At 38.4% G+C, this 17094-nt stretch overlaps 2 protein-coding genes across 2 annotated transcripts; one reads left to right on the top strand and one right to left on the bottom strand.

Annotated features, from left to right (window-relative positions):
- Positions 1 to 396: 396 nt before the first annotated feature.
- On the bottom strand, positions 397 to 10765 carry LOC145787256 (uncharacterized). The gene is made up of 6 exons (XM_082598970.1): positions 9258 to 10765; positions 7502 to 7699; positions 6020 to 6314; positions 4919 to 5170; positions 1320 to 2073; positions 397 to 503 (listed from the first exon to the last, which is right to left on the bottom strand). Exons 1-6 carry the CDS (start codon positions 10763 to 10765, stop codon positions 397 to 399), a joined length of 3114 nt encoding a protein of 1037 aa, XP_082455096.1.
- Positions 10766 to 13137: 2372 nt separating this feature from the next.
- LOC145787255 (uncharacterized) lies at positions 13138 to 13599 on the top strand. Its single transcript, XM_082598969.1, has one exon. It carries the CDS (start codon positions 13138 to 13140, stop codon positions 13597 to 13599), a length of 462 nt encoding a protein of 153 aa, XP_082455095.1.
- The last annotated feature ends 3495 nt before the right edge of the window (positions 13600 to 17094 follow it).

Below are 17094 nucleotides of genomic sequence, written 5' to 3'. Positions count from 1 at the left end.
ATACCTGAGTGACCTGACAGGGACTTGGGTAAAAGTTCTAACTTTGAACAATCACGAGTGAATCTAATACCAACTTTGACTAAAGCGATTTTTGGATATTCAGCAAACATGGAACCTACAAATCGAACCTAACACATGGCCACTATTGGCCAGTATTCTATTGAAACTTACTAAACTTGTGAAAGAAATTTTGTTTGCTTGAACTAATTAGTTCGAAACACTTTTTGCGTCAGCTTGAAATGCAATATCAGAATACTCGGTTTGCTCAAACCAGTCGGTATTTTTGTGTTGATAGATTTATATCAAGCACCAACAAACAAAACAGATCTACTAACAGTGGCCTCAACATTGCAAAATTATGAAAAACTTTCTACTAAAGTTGATTGGGAAACAAACTTACGGATTGTTGTCAGTTACCAATCGAACAGTCTGAAACTCAATCACTTTGAAAGCATTTCCACAGTCAATGGTGATCCATTCACAGAACGTCTCATTGCTCCAACCTGAAAACATAAAAAAAACTTTTGAAGTAATTTTGTTTACTTATCAGCTACCTTTTAAGGTTTTTCGACATGAAACCCTTTCAAGGCCCAGTATCCACTTTATCTATACGGACTTCAAACTTGTAGCATTAACTTATAGCTTCGTACAAGAGCTGCCAGATTCGCTGTTGAGTATCTTGTCAAAGAGCTCGCCATAAAATATGGATTTTTCAAACTTGGCCTAGTATGGCCATTTTTTGAATTAGGCCTGGTAGGCTTTTGGGCTTTGGCCATTTTGCAACTTAGGACAGGAAATTAGCTGTTGCAATTCAATGCTTAAAAATAGACTGCAAACACAATTTATTGGCTTTTATTTTCATAGATCTCAATGAAATAAAACGTTTTTTTTAACATATAATATTTTTGTTGTTGTCAGAACTTGAAAAATGGCCTTAAAAAAGTCATTTTGATTCAAGCGCTTTTGATTGGTTAATTTTTTTGATGACGTACTTGGCTGGCAACGCGGAACTCAGGTACGCCATTTCGAATACAAATACACTATAAATACTCTACAGAGAGAAAATTTTCATACATGAGCAGTTTTAGAATCTGAAATGATGAATTTATTTACCACAAAAGTCAGTTGGAATGTTGATGAAATATGTTGTCTTTGCATAGACTGTCATTTCTGTCTATTGTACTTTTTGGAACCCACAACTTACAATTTTCGGAACTCCAAATTGGAAATCACAATTTCCAGGCCACCGTGAACAGAAAATAACATTACATAACCAACTTCAGATAAGTAAATTTGGACATATTAATGAATTAACCTACCATTTAAATCAGAGAACATCAGCGACTTCTCATCGAGACTTTGTCCATCAGCTGAACTATTCTCAACTGCGAACGGACAGGACATTTTGAAGAGTAGAGTTGATGGCTGACGTGTTGATGGATTTTCAACATCAGCTAAAGTTTGTTGGTCCGGGTCGTATGACGCCGATAAAGCGTCCATTGTCAATAACTGGCCATAGCCAACGGCTCGTCGAATTCCCAATGCGATGCCAGCTATAAGTGGTGGACGGACGATCTTGATAAAAACGCAGTCAGTAGTATTGATGCCGATCACTTTGAGCATAGCCACGTTGACGCAAATCAAATGCATTCCAACATCCAAGAATCTCGACTTAATGGTGATATCTTCAGAGTTGGACGTATACGCGAGACCCGGGATTGGTCTGTAGTTGTGTTGTTGTGACACGAAAGCACTTGCTGACTTTGGTAACTTCACAAAACCTTCAGTATCATTTTTTATTTCTTCATTATTATCAAACAATAGCTGTGGAGCTGCTGGTGTGATTTGGTAGGCTTGCCAAGTGATATTAGTTAAGCTGGTTAATTTGCAGTTGGTTCGAATCAATGTGTACACACGAAATTCCAAAAAGCTCAATACTTGTCTTGGTGAAGAAAGAGAATTCCCTGGTTGCTTTTCAATACTAACACTAGGGTAGTCACATAATATTTCAGTGATTGCAACATCACGAGATGTTTTAACTTGCGAAACGCGATTAAACGCAGTGAGCTTGATCTGAAACACACAAAATAATAATTAGTTGCCATGATAAAGGTTTGCTAGCTTTCGTTTTCTCTAAATAGTCAACTTTCAATATTGTAACTTTTAAGTCATTTTCACTGGACGAGTTGTTACCGATATTTAACGCAGTGAAAGATATTTTAACAAGTGTCAAGCGGGTTCCAAAAAATCAATTCGAAAATTGCGAAGCAACGATTTAAAAAAAAAATATGATTTAAAAAAGTCTTTTACGTAGGTTACGCAACCGCCGTGTTCTCTTGTCAGACTGTAAAGCACAAAAGAGAATTTTATAATACGCGATTATTTTATCATTAAGTGGTTACTTTCCGCAATACTTCGTTCTTCACACCAGGGCTTCTCAAACTTTTTTGCTCGCGACCCCATTCAATCTCCTAAAAATTTTCGCGACTCTTCACGGTAAAAATGATAAGCAGCGTGAAATATACCTTTGTGATATTTATGGAAAGGTTTGATTCAAATGAAAACTAAAAACAACCAATAACCATACTCCAAGCCTACTACTTCACAGTTTACAATTTTCATGTAGCCTACCAAAAAAAAAACTAAAAACCAAACACATTTATTCAGTTTGATAGATACGACAAAGATTTGATTTTGCTACAAAGCAAGTCCAGCCGTGGGTCAATGTTTGTTGATGCTAGCCCCAAGGCTGTTTCAATGATGTTTATACGCTGTTTGGTTTTGATGGTATTTGTTTTATTTTCAACGTTGGAAACGCTGACTCGTACAAATTGTTGTCAGATTCAGCTCGTGTCCGAACATTAGTTTTGTCATCAAATCGAGTTTCGCTTTGGATGGTCATATCGGATGTGGCTTTGGAAGCCCATAGTCTATGGTGGAAAAGACGTTGGCATAAGTCACATTGTGTGGAGGGCGGAGAACGTCGTCTTTTTAGCTTGTCTTTTCTAATGTTTTGTTTTTCCTGAGCCTTTTGTATGCTGTTTTTTTTTTGTTTTTTTTCGAAAAATTCCGTGCTTTTACTAGATTTTTCCTCCAGATTGACATGTCACTGGCAAATTGTTACCACGATTCTACATCAATTTTTGCTTGGTTGAGGAAGCTTTTAGCTGATCATTGTAATTAAATCGTTGGTGAGACGATCCTCCCAACTAGTGCTTAGCATTTGCTTCAGTTTTTGTGGCTGAAAATTCTCAACGCAAATACGTCGATACAAACGGCAGAAGTGCGGTTAGCCCTTCTGCTGAATCAGAGAATGGTAGACATTCCGCTTTAACGCAAAGCCAAAAAGTGTGAAGCTTTTTTGCACAAAATTCATAAATTTCTAGAAAATGTAAACTTCAAATCAGAAGATAGATCAGTAAGTTCTTCCTGAGAGAGATGCTCCGTACTTTGTTTTTGCGTTGTAGGCTAAATAGATTAGGTTTTGGATCCAATGTAATTTGCTAGAAAATACTTTTGAAACTGTTTCAACAGATTTGATAAATGGTTAATAACCAGAGGTCTAATAACATTTGAATCAGCGTCGTTGTTCGCCAAGAACTCTTCAGTAAATGAGAACATGTCAAATGGACCATTTTCAACCTGGTGTTCATTTTCAAGCAGATGGGACTCTAATAACTCACCAGAGATAAGGAGAAGAATAGTGCTGGGAAGAAGTGCATTTGTTGGAATGAATAGCATTTGGAAGAGCAAGGATATAAAATTAGAAACAAAAAAGAAGCTGATCAAAACTATTATATTCCCAATTGCAACTTACGGATGCGAAACATGGACAATAAACAAAACAGACAGAAGAAAGATTGACGCATTTGAATTGTGGTGTTGGAGAAGGTTACTGCGTGTTCCTTGGACAGCCAAAGTAACAAATGAGAAAATTCTTGAACAAATTAAACCGGACATATCCCTAGAAGCTAGAATCTTCAGGCAGAAACTTTCATATTTTGGCCACATAATGAGAAGCAAATCAATGAAAAAAGACATCATGCTTGGTTTGGTCAGCGGAGGAAGAGGAAGGGGGCGCCCAAAAACAAGATGGCTTGACACAATCGTAAATGACAGTGGTATGGGAGGGCATGAGTTGAAGGAAGCTGCTTGGGATCGAGAGATGTGGAGAAAGATGACATGTAGAGTGACCGAGAGTCGTAAACGACTGAACGGATGAAGAAGAAAAAGTTTAAATTTTTTGTTCTTATTTTTGATGAACGCTTCAAATTAGAATTCAATGTAACAACATTGATGTTTTCTGCTTGAAAAAGACAAGTTACGTTCGTTCAGTTTTTCAAGCAAATTTGATAAATAGCATAATTTTAAAAACCAGATGTCATTACGAAAATGGTGGACTCAGGCTGATTTTTTTTCGTTAGAAAAATCACGACTCCAATTTTCAACACTAATAGCCTTTCAAAGCTTTAACTTTTGACAGCTATCCTACTTCACATTGCAACAAAAAGGCTTTAAATTCTGATTTCATTTTACCACATCAATTTCTAAAAAATAGAAGTAGGTTACCGGTATTGAGGGTGCGACTCTCAAAGTTAACAACTTGCACAGAAGTGTTAATATAGAGTACTGTGTAAAAAACCGGTACACTTTCTGCGACCCCTAAAGTTCGTTACGCAACCTCTTGCGGGGTCGCGACCCCCAGTTTGGGAAGCTCTGCTTTACACTACTGTAAATATCCTACGTTTTATGTTATGCAGTGTGATAAAATCGACAGTCCAAAACAACGCTCGTGTTTTTAAAGTTTTCACCAAGTTTGCTAGACTACTTGTGCTGACCCTGATATTTAGAAATACCAAACAAACATTTTAAAATACATTGAACAAAAAAATATTATAATGTACAAGTGCGAATTCACCTCAGTCAAAAACGGTTCGGCATACACGTGCTGCAATGTGAAGTTTAACTGAGCTAAACCATGTTTGGGTTTTCCTTCAAAGCTATAAAACGAAAAATCGGAGGCTTTGTATTGTGAAATATCTTCAGGTAATTCGTAAAAGATATTAGGGTCCATTCCACTTTCTTCAACACAATAAGTCTCGTTGAAGCCGAATGCAATCTCGTATGTAAAATCTCCTGGGTCCAGTTTAAAGCATGTATCAGTTCCAATCTGAATAAATTCAAAAAAATGGAATTTTTGAAAACACGGTTGGTAAAAAGCTTAAAAAACTTAATCATCTCACAAACTGACAAGAGCCTGGTCATAGAGATTGACAGAGAAAATTTTTTTTCTATTGTTGTTGAGACGTTATTGTCTGTGAATTCTTCCATTCACTAGGTACCGCTGAATCGGTAGCAGTGCTTGATATTGAGTTGCTCAATCGCGCACCCCGAAAACTGAATTAGCGCCGCTTGATCTTGGGATTCGTTCGTGCACAAGGTTAGGTGCTTAACCGAGCCATCAAGGCAGGCATTATGCTTAATGATTGCAAAGCTTCTGCTATTCCAGTGGGAATTCCAGTGTGAAACTGCCACGCGTGCAGGGCTAGCCAGTGATCTGGCGTGGGGCATACGAGTGACAAAAATGCCCCGTAAAACCTGAAAATTCTACGATGATAATAATAATGATTTATTTTACACAAATTGGTGCAAAATAGCGTCAATAAAAAGTCTCCATAATTGGCGATTTTCAGCCTACTGTCACAGTTCTTCCTGGCTGTGCTTTGTAGGAGATCGAACCCTTCGCATGAAAGTTTGTGCTGGTCTTCCTTGATTTCGTTTGCCTTTGATCAGTTTTGATTATAGGAGAATTTCATTATAAACTGAGTTTATTAGATGTCGTATTCTATGTCCCAACCAGAGAAATTGACGTTTGTTGATTAGTTGAAGCAGGGAAGTTTTTCCTACAGCATCCTATATCAAGTCATTGTGAATATGTTCAGTCTATAATAATAACTGTTATGGCGTACGGTCATAGTTCAACTAGAAATCACATTTTTACGACAGGTTGTATACTAACTTGTTGAACAGTAAAAGATATGTTTGACGTTCGATTTGCTACTGGAGGTTCAAAGTTTTTAAACTGTAGCCCCAAAATAAGTGGAATGAGCTCGATCGTTTTGGTCAATGTTTTGGAGCTGATAGGATTGGTGACAGAAATTTCAAAAATTTCCCGTCCAGGATTTGCAAAACGAAGCAACAATGAAATTTCCGTAAGATAATTGGTGGTGTCGATTTTCTCTATTACTTCTTCTCTTAGATATTGTAGTTGCTCTTCTGGTAATTCCCCGAGCGGTTTTACTTTCACTGCATCTCTGAAAATCAAAAAAGAAAATTGCAAAACAAAATGCTTAAGTACTTTTTAGTATTGTTTTAGTTTTGTGTAAACAAAAGTAGCCTACCTTTTTGTACTTTATTCTGATTCTGATATAAAGCAAACCTTTCCACATTTTACAAGTTGTAGCTTACATAGCCAACTTAGTTGCAAAAACGTTATACAGTAAGCCGCAAATAAAAGTACTGAGCAAGAAAAACTTTAAAGATTCAGATTGCTATTAAAATTATGCTTGCACGTGTTATAGCTCTATGTCTGCCTCATTTTTGTCTTGATTACTATTGTGAAAACATTTTCCTCAAACTGTAAACATTCTTTCAAGGTTCAACCCTGGCGGGTTCGCATACTTGTAAAGGGTTTGAACCACTGACGCAGACCGGTCATCGTGATTAACAGTGTGAAATTTCTGCTTACTGTTGAGAAAGTGCGAAGCTGTTTTCAAAATGCGTTGTTCATGCGCACACCTCAAGAGTCAGACCAGCGTTACTTGACCTCAATGTTTGGCGTTTAACTAGTTAAACCATCGGGGCGGATTTATCGTATTTATCGTTTGTTTTGCCAACTATAACCAAAAGAAGGTACAAGTTTGTCGATGTAGTGTAAGGGCACGTTGCAATAGTGAAGAAACAGCCTACTAGTTTGAAAGTTGAAAATAAGGGGAGGGTGATGTGCTGCAGTGCTGTGAAGGCGTTGGTTGTCAACAGAAATAAAGAGGCGCAACCAGGGGAGTAACCGGCACAAAATTTGGTGGTGGGGCAAATAAGTATTTTGCACATGTGAGTGATCCCGGCAAGGAGTCACCAAAAGCGGAGCACCGACAGGGGGTAGGGAGGTCTCCCCCTAAAATTTTTGAAAAAGTGCCCTAAAATTGCGCCTTCGGAGAGTATTTTCAGCCTAAGTCAACAGTAGAACTTTGTGAAATGATGCTGTAACAGAGTGTTAACTTTTTATTTAAAATCTTTTTGTGGGGCATTTGCCCCCTTTGCCTCCCTGACTACGCCGCTGGGCGCAATGGTTAATACGCTTACCTTGTGTACAGAAGACTTAGGTTTTATACTCTTGTCAAGCAGTTGCTAGTTCGTTTGAATGCCTTTTGGTACAATGCAATATTAACAATGCCAAACATTAAGCTTTTAGAAAATAAACTTAAAGGGACACTTTGCTTACGTTTCAACTATTCCGTTCTCCATGGGAAGATTTGCACCAGTTTCAAAATTTGAAGCAACAATATTTTGATTTTGATCTAGAGATATGCTGATGTTTGAAATTAAAAGTTTTATTGTCATTGTGGCATTCGACCCCTTCAAAGCTCCAGCATGAAAATGGATTGGGCGATCCAATGGAAAATATGAGTTACCACTTCCACTACAAAAATACAAGATTTGTTGCAATATGTTACTGTATACTTGAAATTATTGTCTGGATACAGAAAAATAACACAATAGATTCACTTGAAATTTAATGACATTTTTATCTCACTCTTTGAAATCTTGCAATTATTTCTAAAAATGTGAATAAAAAAATATCAGTAATCTTTCAAGTAGCCTACATGTAGCTCCACACAAAGTGAAAATTACAGAACATGACTTATTGACTTTCTGTTTTTGTTTTTTCTAAAGATAATGTCTAAAACGACATTTTTAACTGCAGACAGAGGCCGATGTTTTGATCTTAACCCTTAGAAGGTTGGGCTCCTGGAGACTTGCTCAGTTTTGGGGGGGGGGGCTGTCGATTCTTCTTATGCTTTAGGAGTGATATTTCTGTTATTTCTTAAGGCACGGTTTCAAAATTTGGGATTCACTTTGTAAAATTATTCACGTTGAGCATATCCGAAAATTAAAACTATGTGAATTTTAGAACTGCTCATATACGTAGAAATGTTGAGGTGACTTATGACTGTAATTGTAGCGTGAGTTTACACATTATTTTTTGGTAGAGTAATGAAGAACATGCATTGCAATGTTGTGATTAAATTTTTTTTACATAATTTTACATACAACCAATTCCCTTCACGCTGTGAAACAGTTAGGATTAACGAGACATGGGCCAAATTAATTACTTTCATCCAGCTGGTGGGAAAATTATGAACAATAGAATATGAAATATTTCAGAGGATGTGCTGAAAAATGCCTTATATCTCTCAATTTATAACCTTTATTTGCTCAAAATTTCAGCTAAATAGAGGTGAATAAAAGTTAGGAAAAGTCAATAAATCTCGTAGTCGCAGCCTCAGTGGTTTTAGAGATACAACTGTTCATACAAAAATTTGAATTGCCAGCCCCCCCAACCTTCTAAGGGTTAAAAACCTTTTCAGTGCATTGAAATGAAAGTAGAGAGCTGTCTTGAAGTTTCGGATGAGATGATAGTTTCCAAGAGTGATTAATATGTCCAATGAGAATTGGTTTAATTTTTAATTTCGGACTTTAGCGAAACGTAATTTTCTTGTCAATTAGAAAGTGGGAATTGTTCGAGAAAAGTTGTGCAAAATGATTGGAATTTGTTAAAAATAAAAACATGAGAAAAAGACAGGAATTTGTCACTAAGCATGGACATAACAATGATGTGAGATGGATCCAAAATAATACGAGAAATTGAATACAAGCGGCATAGATATGTATAAAATTCAAAAAAATTGAAAGGTTGTACCAGCAAACATCTATAGGATTGGCCCATGATACAAGAGAAGGATCCAAGAGGATACAAACTGATATTCATAAATCAACAAGCGAATAATATCAGTAACCTCTCAATGAGTCAATAAGTCATGGAATTTTCACTTTGTGTAGAGCTATATGTACCTGAGAGGCTGTAGGCTACTAATATTTATGGTTCAATAAGTTTATGTTGCTCTGAATGTATGTGAAAGTAATGAAATAATTTACAAAAATAAATTAACACAACATAAAAAAAAAATTCCCCTGACCTTGATGAATAAGACTTTCCGTATGTTAGCACGTACACTTCGGAAGGTGCTTCAAATATATCTGTCTGATACAGGCTTTCGTCGTAGTCAACTTGTTTTAAAGAGTGTTCTATCTTGTCAACTTTTTCATAAACTCTTATTATGTTGGAATATACTTTTTGTTTTAGATCAATGTGATTGGTGGCAGTGATTTCAATCGTATACGTTCCATTGGTTTCATAGGAATGAGTAAAGTGGACAAAAATGTCTTTGGCAAACAAAACAGGTGAACTCTTGTATTCAATAACACCATCTCCAAAATCCATGCGGTATGTCACATGAGATCCTTTAGCAACTGTAACCCTAAATGTGAGTTCATGCATCACGGAAGCGTCAACGAAATTTCCGTCAACGTTTTTAAGGTTTGGCCGCTCTGTTAAAACTGAGTTTTCAAAATTTTTCAGCACAGTTGACACTTGAATTTCAAGGTTTGGCAGCACTGACCAGGATAGGTCTTCAAGGTTGTTTGGCAGCACTGTTGAAGATAGATCCTCAACATTTGGCAGCACAGATGAGGATAGGTCTTCAATGTCTGGCAGCACCGATGAGGATAGGTCTTCAATGTCTGGCAGCACCGATGAGGATAGATCTTCAATGTTTGGCAGCATTGTTGAGAATGGGTCTTCAATGCTTGGCAGCACCGATGAGAATGGGTCTTCAATGCTTGGCAGCACCGATGAGAATGGGTCTTCAATGCTTGACAGCACCGATGAGGATGGGTTTTCCATGTTTGGCAACGCTGTTGAAAATTGGTCTTCAAGGCTGTTTGGTAGCACTGTTGAAGATAAGTCCTCAACGTTTGGCAACACTTTTGAAAATGAGTCTTCAAGGTTTGTCAGCACTCTTGAAGATGGGTCATTATTGTTTTGTACCACTGATGAATATGGGTCTTCAATGTTTCGCAGCACTCTTGACAATCGGCCTTCAATTTTTGGCAGCACTGTTGAAGCTGGATTTTTAAGATTTGGCAGCATTGTTGAAGATGGAACTTCAAGGTTTGGCAGCACTGATGAAGATGATTCTTCAATGTTGTTTGGCAGCACTGTTGAAAATGGGTCCTCGTCGTTTGGCAACACTGTTAAATCTGAGTTTTTAAGGTTTGGCAGCACTGTTGAAAATGGAACTTCAAGGTCTGGCAAGACTGATATGGATAGATCTTCAAGGTTTGGCAGCACTGATGCGGATAGATCTTCAAGGCTTTTTGGCAGCACTGTTAAAATTAGGTCTTCAATCATTGGCAGCTCTGATGAAGATAGATCTTCAAGGTTTGGCAGCACTGATGAGGATGAGTCTTCAAGATTTGGCAGCACTGAGAATGGGTCTTCAAGGCTTGGCAGTACAGATGAAGATGGATCTTCAAGGCTTGGTAGCACTGGTAAGGATGGGTCTTCAAGGATTCGCAGCACTGTGGAAGATGAGCCTTCTGTGTTGCTGACAATAACTAGAATGCCGTCAATCTGCTCCATCATTGTGAACGAGAAGTGAAGGTGAATGCTACTCACCAAATTTGATAGCTCGGCGTATACATTGACATCGCCAACATCACTTACATTGAAAGTGACTTTGTATGGAAATAAATCTGAAAATAACAAAAAACATCTGGTTGGAAAAAATAAGCAAAACTTGTAGAAATATACTGCGCAATTGCGCATAGTTTTTTTTAAATTTTTTTGTCTTTGCCGTCTAGTTCAGTGGATCTTAACTTTTCTTTGACTCGCCTTCATTTAGCAGTGATTGCATGCCTTGCCTCACCCCATACTTTGCCCCCAACAAGGTACAACATGAGATTACTTCTTCAGTACCGTAAGTAGATTTTTAATGCGAGGTTTAACTCCAGAAACTGTGCAATGTAGCTTAAGTCTTCAACTTATAGCCTGTCCTTGGTCTCAACAGCAACTGTAGTAGAAAACTCAGCTTCACAAAGATATGTGGATCCCAGCAGTGTTAGTATTTGAATGACCTGAGCTGAGACAAGTGAGTAAATAGAAAGCTAATCGAGCTCGAGTTCCAGCTTTTTAGAAGTCTTGGGCGTTGGAGTTAACCTTGAATGCAAAAAGTCTTTTTGTGATTCTTCGAAAGTATCTTTGTGTATTGTGAAGAAAGGGGCGTTCTTCCCGGCTATCAGCACAAGGCTGAGCACTCACTAGTACAGCGAGCAGCTGCGATTCGCCAACCATAACGGTGTAGCTTCCACGCTAGCCATTCAGATCATCCAATCAACAATATGTTTCTCGGCAGCCGATTTGCAGCAAGAATTGACAGCGATAGACACGTGTTTCGCCCATGAGGCTGGGCTCATCAGTATCGCACCGTATTCTGCCACAAATTTATTCGACCACCGCTTTACCAGTCAGTTTAACTCTTATCTTTGTGGAAACAAAGAAAGAGCCAACAAAACCAGCAGGCGCCAGGGCAGAGGACATTGTGAAGAAAGGGGCGTTCTTCCCGGCTATCAGCACAAGGCTGAGCAGTGAGCACTCACTAGTACAGCGAGCAGCTGCGATTCGCCGTGGTCGAATAAATTTGTGGCAGAATACGGTGCGATACTGATGAGCCCAGCCTCATGGGCGAAACACGTGTCTATCGTCTATCAACACAAAAACATACTGATAAAATGAATAAAGTAAGCAGCAAGAATCAGAATTAAAACATGCAACAAGATACCTAGAGGTTAAACTGAATGCTACCATTAATAACGCTACCGTTCTTAAAACTGAAAAGGATTATACAAAAAGATTGTTTACAGAAAAGTGGTACATAAACCAGAAAGCACAACATGCTCTTAACCAGAAAGATGGTCAGAATTTCCCCTCTGTGTACAAAAAATTACTTTAACTTTAGCTTCACCTTTTCCATTCTCAGTGCGTCTTCTCTATCATTGTTATTGCCAATTCCCTTGGTTTCTGTCTTGTCTGATGTCTTTTCTATGTTTCTTGACGGTGGCCCAATAGATAGATAAATTTACGCTGTTGGAAAGTAGCCTACTGGTTTTAGGCATTCACTGCATTCAGTTTAACCTCTAGGTATCTTGTTGCGTGTTTTAATTCTGATTCTTGCTGCTTACTTTATTCATTTTATCAGTATGTTTTTGTGTTGTGCCATCGTTGCTGAACAGGTTGTGTTAACCTGTTTTAGCCACCTTGATAAAGTCAGTCGTGCTGACTGACGAAACGTCGGAAATACAAAAGCTAGTTATCATCTTTAACATCAGGAGGTAACCTAGTAAATAGTCACCAGAAGAACGCAAATTACTTTTATTATCAAATGCCTGGTGAACAGTCTCTCTCTGTTTTTATTCGTTTAATTTTTGGCATATTACTTCAAAGTTATCGCTTAAAATGAATTTTTGAGTTTGCTCAATGATCCCAAGCTCAAAGAGCCCAGCCGATTTTACACTCTTTACAAAAAAATTGACACTTAAAAGTAGTTCATCCCAGTGTTCTGATAAAAAAATCTCAGTTCTCAAGTTTTCCTAACAATCCTTTTTGGGGCGCGTCTCGAAAGGCCTAAAACCACTTTTCATTACATTTTTGAGTACAGGGTGTCTCACAAAACTTTTAACCCGTATAACCTTGCATAACTTTGTCCATTTTAATGCTTTTTTCATTCTTTTTCAGATTTAACTAAATTAGCCCATAACAAATTTAGATCTGCAAGGATGAAGTACACCAAGGAAGCGAAAATTTTCTGTGTGATTTTGTATTTGGAGTCAAAATCGTACAAAAAAGTGCAGTCAAAATTCAGGCAAAAGTATGACTTCAACAAATTTCCATCAAAACCACTCGTTTTTTATTGGGTCAAAAAGTTTCAAGCTACTGGATCACTTCACAACAACCAGACAATGCCTACAACACCAAAAAATGGGAGAAAAAAGACAGCTAGGACTCCAGAGAACATTGCTGCAGTTAGGGACTCCGTTGGGAGAAGTCCAAAGAAATCGATCCGTGAACGGGCCCAAATGCTTGGTCTGACCCGGTCCTCTGTACAGAGGATTCTGGAGGAAGATTTGAAACTCTATCCATATAGGATCCAGATAAAGCATAAACTTACTGATGCAGACAAGGCTAAGCGAGTTACCATGTGCCAGTGGTTCATGGACATCGTCGAAGAGGTCCCTGACTTCCTTGACAACCTCTGGTTCTCTGACGTGGCTCATTTTACCCTGTATGGGAATGTCAACAGTAAAAACAACGTGTTCTGGGGCACCTCTCCTCCTGATGAAGTGCTACAGAGGCCCCTGCACTCAGTCAGATCCACTGCCTGGGTTGCAATTTCAAAACATGGCATCATTGGCCCAATCTAGTTCGAAGATGAAAATGAGAACGCAGTCACTGTCAAAAAGGAGCGTTACCTTGTGGTCCTCCAGCAGTTCTGGACCGCTATGGGGCGTAGAAACAAAGCCAAAGAAAGAAGCCCGTTCCTAAGAGCAGAGCAATGGTTCCAGCAAGATGGTGCCACCCCCCAAACTGCTTATGTCACCCTGGCGTGGTTGGATGAGAAGTTCTCAGACCGCCTAATCAGCCGCCGCAGAGACCCTGAGTGGTCCCCGAATTACCCGGACCTCAACCCCCCTGACTTCTATCTGTGGGGCTATCTGAAGGACAATGTGTACCAGGATAATCCTCAGAACATCCCTGAACTAAAACAAGGCATCACCCAGAAGATCAGGGCCATCCCAAAGGAAGAATGTGGTCGGGTCATTGACGACTTCGTCGGCTGCATAGCCGAGTGGTGAGAACCCTGGAACGGCAATCAAAAGGGCGCCGATTCGACACCGCTCAAGAGCATGCGGCAGTGTCTTTGGCAGGACACCTAAAGGCATGCCTAAAGGTGGACACGAAGATTGGCTTTCTTGCCTTCCCGTCCACTTAATCTAAATCTTCAACCACCGGGTGTAAGCCTGGATACGACAAAAAAAAAAAAAACTTCGCTCGCCGTGCTCAAATATGCCTCCAGCGCAACGATGGCCATCTGGAGCATGTTTTATGAACTGCTGTATTACTACTGTGGATGTAGTATTACATTGTAGGCATGTTGTTTTTCAGAATTGTTAACATCTCAGCTTTCCATTTCAGTTTAGTTTTTGTAACTATGTTGATTGGTTCATGAAATAAAGCTATTTGAATGGGTTAAAAGTTTTGTGAGACACCCAAGGAAATTATATTTTGCCCAGTGATCTTAAAGTACAATTTTGGTAGATAGGTCATTTTTTTAAACCGTAGACAAATAAAACCTAACAACCAGACGGCATTTAACATAATAACATGAAAATAAACTAAAAATTACAAACATTTTCGGCCATACTTCTGTTAGCCCTTTTCAAGTAACCAACTGACTGATGTTCTTCATAAATTGAAATTACAGATCTGATCTACATCTACAAATATCGAAAAAAGAAACGCATAAGAATGAAAAGGCGTGCCTCTCCTCTACCTTGCAACGTAACAGACCTCAAAATTGGTGGTACAGCAGGCCGCTCTGGGACATTATGACGTCAGGAAATAGAAAATAACCTTTTACCATCACAAGTTATCTTTCCATTGGCAGTTAACGTAAAAAGAACAATAGTCGGCGTAGTGCAGTTTCGTGTTTGGTGTTAAAAATAATTTTTAAGTTTGATTCACATTCAAATTGTAAAAACCGTAAGAAAATTAGAGCCATCAGTAATTTTTTCGCATCACAAGGCTCAGAGTTCATGGTAGATATCACTACACCTTGCAGGGTTCCATTTTTTGTTCCATATAAAAATAGAACTTTTATATGGAATTTTAAAAATAGAATTTTCTTTTGACAGTATAGGATTAGGCTTAGAAGGAGGAAATGTCAGATGACAAAGAAATGTTATTGTGTTATGTTTTTGGTTTTTGTCATTATTACCCACAGGGCCAGTTTTGTGGACCGTTTTGTGTTCCATATATTCACGATTTGGGTAAAGAGGTTTCTTTTTTAACCATAAAAAAACAATGCGTAGCAACACTACCACATTTAACGTTATAAGAAACAAAAATGAATTAAAATAACGAACAAAAGTTTTGAATAAGTTGACTTCTTAAAATCGCGAAAAATTTGCTTCGCAAAAAAAGTTCACCGCTCCGTCTTTCGAGAAATAGCCCTTGGGAGCTCGTTTTCAAAATTTGACCAACTTAACGTTTTTATTTCTTTTTATTTCTTGTTACATTTAGCAAAGTTAGGAAAACTCATTGAGAGACAAAGGTTAATTTGCACGAACAACGCGATGATAAAGAAAACAAAATCATTCTGCGGTCAAAAATGGCTACTGGTCTTTCTAATGTTAACGCATCCATCTCATTCATTGGAAACGCCAGGATGTCGAAAAGTGATTGCAGCGGGGCATCTTTAACTGTCCCCCTTCCTAGCCCCATTTGCCATGGAATGATATGATTACAGCGGCCCCTCAAACAAAGAGTCTAGGCCCAACAAGACTGCCTTCCTTCTGGCCGCTCCTCTCTGCCATTCCGGCCAAATGAAATGTCAGACTGCAGGGGCCCTTTTTACACACGGTGTACCTTTTCAAATGGGCACCAAAATGAATCCTACGCACACAAACAAAACCAAATCCATGTAAACTACAGTAATACTTATTTTTCTTCAAAACGTGCTAGTTCTCGAGCTTGGCGAAAACATGTTCTTTCGACAAGAGTGAGTCCTATTTCTCCCTGCTAGATACAATCCTAGGCCTAAGTATGGTGTGCCTGCTGAATGTTTGAGTGTGTGGACGGCTCCCGGAGCAGATGCAATAAAGACACAAAACTGCACCACGCTCCCTTCTATTATCCTTAAACAGATATTTTTAACAAGTCCATTACGAAATTATATATAAAAAGCAAGTAGGGGCTCTTTGGTTATTATGTAACTCCTAATTTTTGTTACAAACGATTAGTTGTATTCATTTTTGAAGTCGCTGGTTGTGCACAGCAACATCAATACAATTGACTGCTGCACAATAATCAGCTTGCACAGACGTCAAAATGCAGTTTATAGGGCTATGAACTTTAACTGACCCTCGTTTTTGAATAAAAACGGCCAAATTTTTTTTCTTCCTGAATTGGTGTTTTAAAACTAGTGCATCTATAAAGTATAGTTTTTTTCAAATTTTGAAACTTTTACTCAAAAGTGTATTCTACTTATTTGACTCCTACTTGACTCTTCTTTCTAAACTCTTCTTTCACTAGAAAAAACATAATTTCCTTGCAAAGCTCAAAACTGTGATGGAAAATGATTTTTAGGCCTTTCCAAGAGCCGCGCCCTAAACGCACCATAAGAAAAACTTAATTGCTTTTCTTGATAAGAAGACCGAGATCTACTAATTTGAAGTGCCAAACCTTTTGTACTCCAGAGTGTAATCGAACTAGACTGGGCTCTCTAACTACAGTATCAATTTTCATACCGCAACTAGAAGTATGCCTACTGTGTTGAACGTCTCAATGTCAAAGCGAGATAATTTTTACGTAATTATAAAATTGTTCATGCAGTAAATATTTTAATCTTACCCAAGTCGCGTGACGCAAAAGTACGTTGGAGAACGATGTTTTCGGTTGATCTAGCGTTTACCCACGTGATATGAACGTCGTTAGCCCAGCCGTCAGGTTCAGGTTCGTTTAGATAAAAGTCTTGAGATTTTGTTTTCACCAAATCAACGTTAAAGGATGTAGTCCCAGGAGGGAAGGCTACTGGCGGGATTGCATTGACTTCCAACTTGTACTTTCCGCCGATGAGTGGGTTCTGCACAATGATTTCTTCAGTGCTGTTAACTTCCATTTTACCAAATATATTTTCT

This window comes from Aplidium turbinatum, chromosome 18 (assembly GCF_918807975.1).
Source record: "Aplidium turbinatum chromosome 18, kaAplTurb1.1, whole genome shotgun sequence".
NCBI lineage: Eukaryota > Metazoa > Chordata > Ascidiacea > Aplousobranchia > Polyclinidae > Aplidium > Aplidium turbinatum.
Note: the sequence above shows the minus strand (reverse complement) of the source record. Positions and strands in the feature narration are given on the sequence as shown.